A 12,081-nucleotide genomic window follows, 5' to 3' on the forward strand; every position below is an offset into this window, starting at 1 on the left:
AGTGTTCCTCAGGGTGCAGGAACACCGTGAGTCCTGCTCCTCCCGCCAGCCCTGGGGCTCGCCGTGACCGTGGCACTCTCCCGCAGCTCTTCATCGTGCTGGGAAATGACCGAGCCAACCGGTTCTGGGCTGCCCGGCTCCCCGCCAGCGAGGCCATCACCCCAGACAGCGGTGCCGAGCAGAGGCGGGATTTCATCGCCCGCAAGTACCGAGAGGGACGGTACCGCCTGCCCCACCCTCAGTACGCCACGCAGGAGGAAGTGCTGCAGGTAGGGRCCACCTCGGGGTGCAGGGAGCCACCCCAGAGCTCCTGGTGTGAGGTGTCAGCCCCTCCTGCTTGGCTGTGTGTGCTCACACCCTTGTGCCAGGCAGGTTTTGGGAGGTTTTGCCCTGGTCTGGCTGCCTTGGAGCAGCCCCGGGCACGAGTTGGGGTCTCCATGAGCCAGGACAGGGTCCCTAAATGAGCCAGAATGTGGTCCCTAAAAGTGCCTCTTTTGCCCCAGGCGCTGTGCACCGCGGTGGCCGGACCAGCCCTGCTCAAGACCATCCTGCAGTTCTTCTCGTCCTCGGAGGCTGCTCTGGCCTCTGATCCTGCTGCCAGCGAGGTGGTCCCAGGGCCCGAGCTTTGGTGGGGACCRGAGAGCAAAAGGCCCAGGAACCTTTCAGGTAACGAGGACCCTCGAATCCATCTGGCTGCAATGGAGGAACGTCCTCTTTGCCACTGACCCTGCCCCTCTCAGCGCACCCCAGGRCTGGGGACAGCCAGGGTGTCAGGTGCTGTGGCTCCCTGGGGRACCCACCCTGTGTTAGGATGGGGTGAGACAACGGGTTCCTCTGGGGTCCCTGTTTGGGGAACCCCATTCCTGCACCCCCCTTGCCARCACCTGCACAAGTGGGATCTCCCTCTGGTACCCACAGTGTGGTGGGTGCCCGCTCTCAGTGCCCTGCCCCACAGGGAGCCCCCGCGCACGGGACCCGGGTCCTGAGGGCGTCTACAATGAGATCACCCAGCCGGTGACACACAGCGGGTACCTGCACCGGGCCACCGCCCCCCCGAGGCTCCCAGGGGCCAGGAAGAGCAAAGAGGGTGAGTGTGGGGAGTGYGGGAGGACAGCCAGCGGGGTGCCTGCCCCAGTGCCACTGACCCCCCCATTCCCACAGACTTCCAGCACACGTGGTGTTCTCTGGAGAGAGCCCTGCTCTTCTTTGAGACCGAGAAGTGCACTGAGCCCCTGGGCCGCATTGACTGCGGGGACCTCATCTCCCTGGGGGTCAGCAGGCCCCACCAGGCACTCAGCAGCCCTGGCCCCACTGAAAGGTACCCCCAGCCTGGCCCCAGTCATGCCCAGAAAGCCTGGGGCACACAGAGAGCARTGATCCCTGCTTGGTGCCGTGGCAGGGGTGCCCTCATGGGCTGCTTCATCCTCTGCAGGTTTCGCTTCACCCTCGAGCTCTTCCTCACTGGGGAAAAAGTGCAGCAGCTGGGAACTGATGGGCCTGAAACGCTGCAAGCCTGGGCCAGTGCCATCGGCAAGGTGAGCCAGCCCCACAGTGTCCCCAGGCTGTCCCTGTGGGTCATTCCTCACAGCTCCCCATGCCCATCCTCCACTGTGGGCAGCACCCTCTTCCCTTCCCAGGGTGTCCCATCCTCCCTGGTGACCTGTCCCCACCCTGGTGGGGGTCAGSCCTCAGGGGTGGAGCCCTGTCTTCACGCTGCTGTCTCCTGTTCCATCCCACAGTGGTTCACCCCCGTGAGCTGTCACTGCCTGCTGGGCTACGAGTTCCAGCGTGTGGGCCAGCTGCGCTACAAGTGCATGCTGAACCCCGAGCGCTGGCAGCGGGCCTTCTTCATCCTGCAGAAAGGCCACCTCTTCATCTGCCCGGCCGAGGAGGACGGGGCCGAGGACAGCATCAACCTGCGGCGCCTGCAGGAGCTCAGTGAGTGCCGTGTCACGGCCTGGTGGCACCGCGTGGTGGCACCGCGTGGTGGCCGTGCGTGGCTCTGAGCCCTCGACTTCTTGCCCCAATGCAGGTCTGGTTCCCCCCACGGACACCCCGGAGAAGAAGGAGCTGCTGATCCTGGTGGAAATGGGGAGGTGAGTCCTGATGGGGARTGAGCCAAGCCATTCCTGATGGGCTGATGCTGATCCCAAATCCATGGTGGGGATGCTGCTGGGATAGCAGGGCTGAGACCAAGGGGTTTGCAGAGGGGTTTTGGCAGGGTAGGGTGTCCAACAGGTCAGCCTGGCTGGCCCTTGCTCCCTGTCACAGGCAGGAGGGGAYAACCCATCCCTGTGACAACCCTCATTCCCTCTCTTCTGCCCTTGTTGTTCTCAGGACGTTTTACCTGCAGGGCTTGTCACGGGTGGAYTCAGCAGCGTGGTACAGTGACATCCAGGCGTCCGCAGGGGGCCGGGGCAACGCACTGCGGGACCAGCAGCTGAGCAGGGGGGACATACCCATCATCGTGGACTCCTGCATCGCCTTCATCACCCAGTACGGTGAGCCCAGCACAGCCCCGGTGCCCTCTGACCCCTCGGGATGGCCACTGGGGCCAGGCAGGAGCCACTGCTCCAGGCCCAGCAGCTCTATGAAGGATCCTCTGAGTAGGATTGAGCCCCTGTGACCCCAATGTCCCATCCCAGGGCTGCGGCACGAGGGGATTTACCGCAAGAACGGGGCCAAGTCCCGCATCAAGGTACTGATGGAGGAGTTCCGGCGGGACGCCCGCAACGTCAAACTGCGCATCAGCGACAACTTCATCGAGGAYGTCACGGACGTGCTGAAGAGGTTCTTCCGGGAGCTGGAGGATCCCATCTTCACCCTGGAGCTGCACCCACAGTGGAAGGAGGCTGCAGGTGCCTCCTTCACCAGCCCTGCTCCCACCCTGGGTTCCCTGAAGTGTCCCTCCAGATGGGATCAGGATCCTGACTGTCACCTCTGGATCTGCTGGGCTCAGCTGGGATCTGGTTTTTCTCCCTCCAGAAATCTCCTCAAAGCCGCAGCGCTTGGAGCGGTACAAGGAGCTCATCCACCGCCTGCCTCGCCTCAACCACAAGACCCTGGCTGCACTCATCGGGCACCTCTACCGGTCAGTGGGGATATCCGCACACTCCCCTCGTCCAGCCGGGGTCCCCAAGACCAGCCAGCATTGTGGGGTCTCCCTGCTGCCCAGGGAATGATGGTTCCTATCCCTAAGAGACAGGGAGTGCCCCATACCCATGCCCTTTTCCACGACGCCCAGCGTGGTGCTGGAACGTGCCTGGGGCACCTCGAAGGCTCCCAAAGTCATCCTGAAGCACTGGGGAATGACAGGAAGTTTGGGACTAGGGGACAAAACCCTGTGGGATATAAACTTCACCCAGTGTCCAAAAAAGAGGGAAAACACTCAATTCCTGTCTCTGATCAGAGATTGAGGTAGTGCTGTGGTCTGGTCTGATGGCAGCAGGAATTTCTCAAAAAAGGAGCTGCCCAGTTTGAAATTCYCACTGCTGAGGGGCTGGGGATATCCAGGCTCTTTCTCAGGAGAGTTTATACGAGGCAGAGGAGGGTGGCTGGGGCTGAACCCCCACCCTGAGTGGGAGCAGCCCCTCACCTGTCTGCTCCTTGTGCCAGGGTGCAGAAATGCGCAGACCTCAACCAGATGAGCACCAAGAACCTGTCGCTGCTCTTYGCACCCAGCCTGTTCCAGACGGACGGCAAAGGGGAGCACGAGGTCAAGGTGATGGAAGATCTCATCGACAACTACGTCAGCATCTTCAATGTAAGCAGGGGCTGCAGCTCCCCCCATTGCAGATCCAAACCCCCTTGGAGCCCCCATCCTGCCCCACTCTGCCTGCCCCCACATCCCTGTGTCCTCAAGCTGTACCCYGCTCCACACTGACCCTGTGCACCCTTCCTCCGGCAGATTGACGAGGACCAGGTATCCCAGATGGATCTGGAGAACAGCCTGATCACCACTTGGAAGGACACCCAGGTACTGGGGATGTGCTTGCTGGCCCCCACCACATCAGGGACCCCCGGGCTGGTGGGACTGACTGGAGGATGGGGACACTCCCAGCTGGCCACCCTGGGTGCGCACCGTCCCATGTCCACATTCGGGAAAGGACCTTTCCCACTTATCCCCCCTGTGCCCATCACCTTGAGGCTCCTGCCCAAGGGAGAAGCAGCCCCAGCTTCTCGAGACACCATCTCCAGCCCCTGGCAATGGGAATGTGCTCAGCACCCAGCAGGGCACCAATGCMACCCACTCTCCCCCCAGCTCTCCCAGGCAGGAGACCTCATCATCGAGGTTTACCTGGAGCAGAAGGTGCCYGACTGCTGCGTCACCCTGAAGGTGAGTCCCTGAGGAGGGCTGTGAYGGAGCACGTGAGGAGGGACACAGCYKCCTGGCATYCCTGGGACCCCTCCTGCAYCTCCCAGCCCAGCTCYCCGTGTGTCTGATCGCAGGTGTCCCCCACRATGACAGCAGAGGAACTCACCAACCAGGTACTGGAGATGCGCAACGTGGCTGCCAGCCTGGACATCTGGCTGACCTTCGAGGCGCTGGAGAAYGGCGAGCTGGGTGAGCAGCGGGGATGGCCCAGGGAGTGGCCAGACTGGTGAGGGGGAGGTGCAGGGTACAGGGAGTGGCTCTCTGGTGATGACAGAGGGCGCAGGGATTGGCACAGGGAAGGGGACACGGTGGTGAGAGTGTCCCTGTGTCCCCAGAGCGGCCCCTGCACCCCAAGGAGAAGGTGCTGGAGCAGGCACTGCAGTGGTGCAAGCTCCCGGAGCCCAGCGCYGCGTACCTGCTGGTGAGGAAGGTGCCCATTGGCGAGGGCAGCTGTCTCTTCACAGGTAAGGCAGGCACAAAGGGTCCCAGCCCCTCGGGGTGTCCCCAGAGGGGGACAGCTCAGCCTGAGCTCCCCTTTGTCCTGGTCACAACCATCAGGGCCACAGCCCCGGGACCCACAGTGGGATCTTCCTGCAATACTTCAGCCCCCTCCCCCCCTGCCGGCCCCCCTGACCCTCCTGTCCCCACACTGGACAGGTGCCAAGCGTGAGACCCCCAAGTGTGGGCTGCTGAAATGCCGAGAGGAGCCCCCCAAGCTGCTGGGGAACAAGTTCCAGGAGCGCTACTTTGTCATCCGGGACAGGAGGCTGCTGCTGCTCAAGGAGAAGAGGGTACCCAGGGGATGCTGTGGGACAGACCTGAGCCCTGAGGGCAGGAGGGGAGAAAGGGAGGRAGAGCCTGGGGACAGCRGGGGCACAGTGGTGGCTGTCCCCCTGGCAGGGAGGCTGGCAGGGAGGCTGGCACTGAGCCCGGCTGACCCACTGGATGTCCTTTGCCAGAGTGCCAAGCCAGAGCGTGAGTGGCCCCTGGACGCAGCCAAGGTTTACATGGGCATCAGGAAGAAGCTGAAGCCACCAGCTCAGTAAGTGGCACCTTCCCTGCCGTGGCACTGGGCCATCCATCCCTCAGTCCCTGCTCCTGGCACCCAAACACGGCTGCTGGAGCACACCAGGCTCCACCTGGACCCACAAAACCTGTGCCTGTGGGGCAAGCTCAGCCCCCTGCCCTGCTGCCCCCCAAGCCCAGGCTGTGCCTGAGCTGGGCAGTACTGCCCCACAGCCTTGTGTTCCTTTCCAGGTGGGGTTTCACGCTGACCCTGGACAAGCAGCAGCTGTGAGTACCCACCCCTGCCATGCCGGGGCTGGGGGAGGGCTGTCCCTGGTTTTAGGGGAGTGGGAGAGCCAAGGGCAGGGCTACAGGACCCTGGGGTCAGGGCAGAGCTGGGCACTCCAGAGGCACTGGGACCACCCTGTCCCTGCCACAAGGGGGGAGCCAGGCTGCAGGGGCCACCCATGTCCCTGGCACACAGCCTCCCTGCCTCCCCACCCACATCAACACGCTGGGAGACACTGGGTGCCCAAAAAACTCTCGCCTTGCCTTGGACCAGCAATTTGGGCATGCAGAGAGTTTCAGGCAGCCTCATGGGGTGTAGATGAGCCTGACAGGCTCACAGACAAGGTGACAAGGGGACACGGGCCCCACTGGCCCTGCTCCCTGGCAGCTTGTCCACTGTCTCCTCTGCAGGTACCTGGTGTGCTCAGGGCAGGCTGAGCTCTGGGACTGGACCACCAGCATCCTCAAGGCTCAGGTGGGTGCAGGCTGGCCGTGCCACCCGTCTGGGCAGGGCTGRGGTGGGGCTGGCAGGGCATGACCCCTGTCCCCACCCTGTCCCTGTGCACAGCACGATGACCTGCGCCCTGTGGTGCTGCGCCGCCGCTCCTCCTCCGACCTGGCCAAGCAGAAGTTTGGGACAATGCCACTGGTGCCATTGCACGGGGACAGCACTGATGCCACCATGCTCTCTGCCAACCAGACCCTGGTAAAGCCCCGCAGCTCCACCTGCCCACGGGTTATCCTTCACTCTCCTGGGTCCTTGTAGCCATCCCAAGGCCTTGTGCCCACCGCAGGGCTGGGGAGCTGGTGCACTGATGGGTGCTGTGTGTGCCGTGCTCGTGTCCGTGGCCRTGTCCGTGGCAGCTCTCYGTGCTCCTGCACCCCCTGCCTGTCCCCTGCCTGCCCAGGCAGCTGTGGCCCTGCTCCATGTCCTCTCCCCGTGCTTATCCCTGTCCGTCTCCTCTGTTTCTAGCGCCGCCTGCACACGCGAAGGACTTTGTCCATGTTCTTTGTAAGTACCTGCACTCRTGGAGCAAACGCTGCTGGCTTTGCRCTGTGCCAGGGCTCACCTGCRGCATCCCACAGGCACTCGGAGATGTGCCCAAATTGTGGGGCAGATGAGGGGGTGCCCATTGCTCTGAGTGCCCCATACCTGGGGATGGGGTCCCTGCATGGTCCCAGGGTGGGCAAGCAAGACCACAACAATCCAGCCCCRTTCCCAGACCTCTCCCGTTGGGCACACGTTGCCCATAGGGATCAGTGGAAGAAATGTGAGGAGACAGGTTTGGGTGGGCCTTGTCACCAGGTTGTTTCCACAAAAGCCACCTGGCTGGACTTTGTCTCACGTGGCTCCGTGCTCTGCATGGCACCTACGCGCCCTCCCCACCCTGAACCCCCTCTGACAAGGGGGGCTGGGCTGGTGGCATGGACCGTCCCATGGGCAGAGACCTAAACACTGCCCCTCCCTCAGCAATGGGGAAAAAAGGGCAGCAGTGCCCGAGCCAAGAGTACCCCTGCAGGTACCGGCCCCAYGGTGAGGGACAAGGATCCCCAGGCAGTGCAGGGAGGGCAGGGTCAGGGGGACAGAGCTGTGCTGTGTGGACAGTGCCCCTCACCCTGAGCCCCCACCCTCCCCAGCCCATGAAGATCCACCAGGACTCCCTGGAGGAGCAGCAGGAGAAGGAGGCAGACGCTGACCCTGTCTATGAGGAAGTGGGGAATTTCCCCGAGCTGGAAGCGCTGGATCTGGGACAGGGGCTGCTGGCCGAGCTGGCGGCTGTGCCCCCTGTGGACAGGTCCAAGAAGCCRTCCCCATTCCTTGAGCAGCCCCCGGGCACGGCCCTGCGCTCCTCACTGCCTGCCAGCCCAGCCCACATGTTGACAGGGCCCTCTGTCACCAAAGCCGTGTCCCTCGAAAGGGGCTTGAACCTGGAGAGCACCAAAGCTCCAACGCCGGGGCTCAGACCCACAAAAACGTCCTCTCTGGAGAGGAACRTGGAGCCTTCCCTGGTGCTGGGCAGGGACTGGGAGCAGGCAGCCCCAGCAGGGAGCAGTCCCACGGCAGAGAGCTCCCTGGAGCTGCCCAGGAAGAGGAGCCTGCAGCCCCCCTCGCCCATCAATGACAAACTGATCCAGGAGCTCAGCAGTGTCATCCTCAGGAAGAGCGATGGCCAAGCGCCGGGGCCGGGCCAGCCGGTGACGTGACCCGCTGTGCCAAAGGGGTGGCCACCGACCGCGGGGTCGAGTCGTGCCCGGTGGCACCAGYGATGGGTACCCTGGTGGCAGTGATGATGGGTACCCCACACTCCCCTGTCATGGAACCCTCACCCTCCACCTTCTCCTCCTCATCCCGGAGCCAGGCTGGGATCAGGAACCAAAGGGACCAGTGGGGACCAGGATGCTGGGCCATCCCTCGTGGGAGGGCTGGGGATGCTGCCACGTGTGTTTTTGCTCATGGGTGGCACATCTGTTGTCGAGCCCAGCACCGAGGGAAGCAAGAAAAGGGGGAAATGAAATCAGGAACAGGGTGCCTGCATGTTTTGGCAGCACACCACCATGCCAGGCAGCGGGCAGGGGGTGCCTGCCAGCACGGGGACACACAGCGTGTCCCATATCCAGCACTGAGCCCATGGGACAGGGCCAGGACACCCAAGCCATCCCCCCTTCCCTTCTTGCATCCACTGTGGCATATTTTGSTGGGGGAAAGAAACAGGAGCAGGGCTGGCCGCGTGTGCCTGGTGTGCAGTCCTGGCAAGGGAGGACAGCCCCTCCTCAGCAGGGCGTTTRTGCCTATTCCTGCCACCAGCAGGGAGAAATAAAGGTTTATTTGTACTCTGGAGGGTTTAATCACTGCAGGAGGAGCGGGGAGGGGTGCCAGGGTGCGGCGGGTGRGGAGATTGGGGTACCAGGGACTCAGCTGAGAGACCCTTGGAGCTGGGCAGCGCTGGTGTCATCAGAGGAGAAAAACAGGTAAAATCTGTGTGAGCCTCAGATCCAGGTGGGATTTTCTGCCCAAGTCATTGCCAGCCCTTCGTGGTGGGCACACTTCAGGCTCCCCCCTCCTCAGGGCAGGAGGACACAGCCTGGCAGCCCTGGCTCTGCCCGCTGGACCTCAGGGGCAGGGCTGTCTTGTCCGTGGACCTGCTGGACGAGGCGTCCCGCCCCCGCAGGCAGCGGCCCCCCGCATCCYGGACCCAGCCCCGAAAATCCCGGGAGACGTAGAAGTAGATGAAGGGATCGAAGCAGTTGTTGCAGGCGCTGAGCACCAGGGCCAGGGCGTAGGAGATGTAGGTGCCGTTGTTGCAGCCCGAGGGCTCCAGCAGGTGGTGGATGAAGAGCAGCACGTTGCTGGGCGTGAAGCACAGGATGAAAACCAGCAGGACCAGGGCCAGCACACGCACCACCTGCCCGTGGCCACCTCCCTTGGCCAGCAGCCGTGCCAGGATGCAGCTGTAGGAGACGGTCATGAGCACAAAAGGCAGCCCAAAGCCCAGCCCCACCAGGGACAGGAAATAATAACCAAAGAACCTTTGGGTTTCCTTCTCCAGCACGTCGTGGCACGTCGTGATGTTCAGGCTGGTGATCTCGTGTGTGTGGGAGCGCAAAAGCAGCGGGCTCATGCCCAGCCCCACCACCAGCCAGATGCCCACACAGATGCCCACCTTGACCCGYGTCCAGCGGGAGCTCTTCCACAGGAACGGGTGTGCCACAGAGATGTAGCGCTCCAGGCCGATGCAGGTGAGGAAGAGGATGGAGCTGTACATGTTCCCATAGAAGAAGGCCACCATGGTGCGGCACAGGTAGTCCCCAAAGAGCCAGTGGTTGCCCAGGAGGTGGTAGGAGATCTTGAAGGGCAGCAGAAGGACAAAGAGCAGGTCGGCCCCGGCCAGGTTGAGCAGGAAGAGGGTGCTGGAGCATCTCCTGAGGTTGGTGGCCAGGACCCAGCAGGCCAGAGCGTTGGCTGGCAGCCCCACGAGCAGCACCAAGGAGTAGAGGGCGGGCAGRAGGAGGGTGCTGAGGGGGCTGCTGAGGAAAGCTTCCTCGGAGGCCTCGGAGCATGTGCCCTTCTCCTGGGGGGTGAGGCGGATCATGGAGCGCCSCTTGCTAAGCACTGTGGGGACACAGGGGCATCAGGGTCACACTGACCTTCCTACCAGGGACCACGCAGGAGCTGCCACCTCCCATGGCAGGGGAGCCTCCATGGCAGGGGACCCCCAAAATCCCACTGCCCTCACCCTGCAGAGCTGTGCCACCTCCTGTGCCAGCCCCCGCGGAGCTGCCAACCCAACTCAGTGCCCTGCTCTGAGCCCAGACAGGCTCTGCTCCCCCATCCCTGCYTCTGCCAATGTCCCTTGTCCTGCTCAGCCCAGCACAGAGGGATCAGGAGGGCAGACCCACAGCAGCAGACCCACGGGGTTGGGACAGTCCCGGCCATCCCCCCAGCTCAGCTCCCCACCACAGTCGGGGACATCGCCTCATCTTCCCGTGCTCAGGGGCTTTTCACTGCATGTGAAGAGCGAAAGTGAGGAACAGGAAGGTGCTGGGACACCAGACAAACAACTCCAGATCAAATCCCTTTTCTGGCTTGCTCAAAAAAACCCAGACAGACTCTGCACGTCACCCCCAGCTACAGAATTTCCATCCTGATGGTCCCCAGAACACCCCACCCCTGGGGGCTTTGGTTACATCCAACAGGTTTCCCACAACCTCTGCCCCCTCTCCACATCCAGAGGATGGAAAAATCAGGTAACAAGAGCAATAATCTGGATTTTGCTGCCAAGAAGGGAAATGCTGGCTGGATTTCARGTCTTCGCTGAGATTCTTAATGCGAGCACCGAGGAAAGGCAGAAGAGCAGAGCCCCAAACTCTCCCTGTGACACCCAGCCATCGCCTCCAAGTGTCAAGGGACACGATACTGGGGTGTCCCAGCAAGGCGTCACTGCCCCACCCCATCACCCCCAGACCCACCACGGCACTTACTGGGGGAAGGTGGGGTGGCAGAGCAGAGCCAGGCACAGCCGAGCAGGAGGATGACACAGGCAGCAGCAGGTGACAGCACCGGCCGGGACATCTCTGCAGAGCGGCCGCTGTGCCAGCCGGGTCAGCACAAGCGCACTGGGCTGGCAGCACGGTGGCACTGTCACACGCCCCTTCCCCGCTGTCACCCTCCCTTTGTCTGCACCACGTCACGCCGGCGTCCTGCCCACAGTCCTGCGGTGTGTGCCGCCAGACTGGGGCACGATGTCACCGCCAGACGGGGGCACGATGTCACCGCCAGACGGGGGCACGATGTCACCGCCGGCTGTCACCAGCTCCGAGCATCTGGGGCACGCTATCGGGCTGGGGAGATTTCCGGCCGCCGCCACACCGCGGGGAGGAGGAAGCGAGAGATGCAGGTGAAGGTGGCGGGTGAGAACCACAGCGGRGAGATGATGTGCGCCTGTTTGTGCCTCATGCGTGGGACAGGAAGGTGTTCTCAGCCCGGTGACATGTGTCCCTGCCCCCATTGCAGCACCCCGGGGTGCTGGGCCCCCTGCCTGGCCAGTCCTGCCAGGAGCAGACATCCCCAAGGATCACCGGGTCAGGCTGAAAGCTGGTGTCACAGCTGGATGTGGATGAGGCCAACCAGCACCGTCCCTTTCYTGTCACCAAAGTGGGCACTGAGTGGCCCTGATTCATTTTCCAGCCAAGAAGAGGAATAACAGAGCTGGTGACACATTCCCAGCCCAGCCTTGTGCATTGTCACACGCCAGGGGAACTAGGACATGTGCARGCAACCCTAGAAATGTCATGGGAAGAGAAAGAAGGGGAAGAATGGGACAGTGGGGAGAGCCACAAGCTGTGCAGGAACCACAGAGAAAAATCAGGACAGAAAGAGAAGTGGGAGATGCAGGGGATGGGAGAGGGTTGGGAGGGGAACAGAGGGACAGGGGGACACACAGKGGCTGGCTGGGGACACCATGATTCCAGGTGGCCCCCGCTGAGTGCCACTGCTCAGCTCTGTGCCTGTGTCCCCAAGGCACAGCTCTGCCAAGCCAGGGGCTCTGTGCCCCCGTGTGATGTGGGACCTCACACATCCCTGTGCTGGGGGCTGTCCCTCAATGTCCCTCATGTCCCCACATCCCAGGACCAGTGCCCTGTGTTTCATCACACACAAGGACTTGGTCTCCAGTGATGCCAGGGGGGAGTGCCCCAACACTCCCCATGTCCCCCCATCCCCCTGCCCAAGAACATGGGACCCAGTGCTCCCATCACCCCATTTCCCTGTGACCCTGCATCCCCACATCCCTGTCCCTCATATCCCGGCATCTCCATGTTACTCATGCCCCCCTCCTCCTGCCTCCTTGTGTCCACATGTCCCCGGCCCCTGTGTCCCCTATCCCTGTGATCCCACACCTATCTGCCCGTGTCCC

At 62.8% G+C, this 12,081-nt stretch overlaps 2 protein-coding genes across 2 annotated transcripts in view; one reads left to right on the forward strand and one right to left on the reverse strand.

Moving 5' to 3' along the window:
• ARAP3 (ArfGAP with RhoGAP domain, ankyrin repeat and PH domain 3) overlaps positions 1-8,507 on the forward strand; it is a 19,584-nt gene extending 11,077 nt beyond the window's left edge. The window contains exons 13-34 of the mRNA XM_057385579.1: positions 23-269; positions 504-666; positions 956-1,087; positions 1,162-1,318; positions 1,433-1,535; positions 1,740-1,938; positions 2,033-2,096; positions 2,338-2,501; positions 2,646-2,858; positions 2,986-3,091; positions 3,616-3,763; positions 3,908-3,976; positions 4,262-4,336; positions 4,450-4,564; positions 4,711-4,839; positions 5,033-5,166; positions 5,335-5,417; positions 5,633-5,668; positions 6,080-6,143; positions 6,237-6,374; positions 6,642-6,680; positions 7,307-8,507. Coding sequence (XP_057241562.1) covers positions 23-269; positions 504-666; positions 956-1,087; positions 1,162-1,318; positions 1,433-1,535; positions 1,740-1,938; positions 2,033-2,096; positions 2,338-2,501; positions 2,646-2,858; positions 2,986-3,091; positions 3,616-3,763; positions 3,908-3,976; positions 4,262-4,336; positions 4,450-4,564; positions 4,711-4,839; positions 5,033-5,166; positions 5,335-5,417; positions 5,633-5,668; positions 6,080-6,143; positions 6,237-6,374; positions 6,642-6,680; positions 7,307-7,873 — 3,145 coding nt within the window. The 3' untranslated portion in view covers positions 7,874-8,507. The remainder of the gene's footprint in view (positions 1-22; positions 270-503; positions 667-955; positions 1,088-1,161; positions 1,319-1,432; positions 1,536-1,739; positions 1,939-2,032; positions 2,097-2,337; positions 2,502-2,645; positions 2,859-2,985; positions 3,092-3,615; positions 3,764-3,907; positions 3,977-4,261; positions 4,337-4,449; positions 4,565-4,710; positions 4,840-5,032; positions 5,167-5,334; positions 5,418-5,632; positions 5,669-6,079; positions 6,144-6,236; positions 6,375-6,641; positions 6,681-7,306) is intronic.
• A 17-nt stretch (positions 8,508-8,524) lies between these two features.
• LOC130585194 (proteinase-activated receptor 3-like) lies at positions 8,525-10,859 on the reverse strand. The gene is made up of 2 exons (XM_057385578.1): positions 10,649-10,859; positions 8,525-9,779 (listed from the first exon to the last, which is right to left on the reverse strand). Exons 1-2 carry the CDS (start codon positions 10,737-10,739, stop codon positions 8,716-8,718), a joined length of 1,155 nt encoding a protein of 384 aa, XP_057241561.1. The 5' UTR covers positions 10,740-10,859; the 3' UTR covers positions 8,525-8,715.
• Positions 10,860-12,081: the final 1,222 nt, after the last annotated feature.

The sequence above is a fragment of the Malurus melanocephalus genome, unplaced genomic scaffold (genome assembly GCF_030028575.1).
Source record: "Malurus melanocephalus ecotype Western Australia unplaced genomic scaffold, MMel_1.1 scaffold_845, whole genome shotgun sequence".
Lineage (NCBI taxonomy): Eukaryota > Metazoa > Chordata > Aves > Passeriformes > Maluridae > Malurus > Malurus melanocephalus.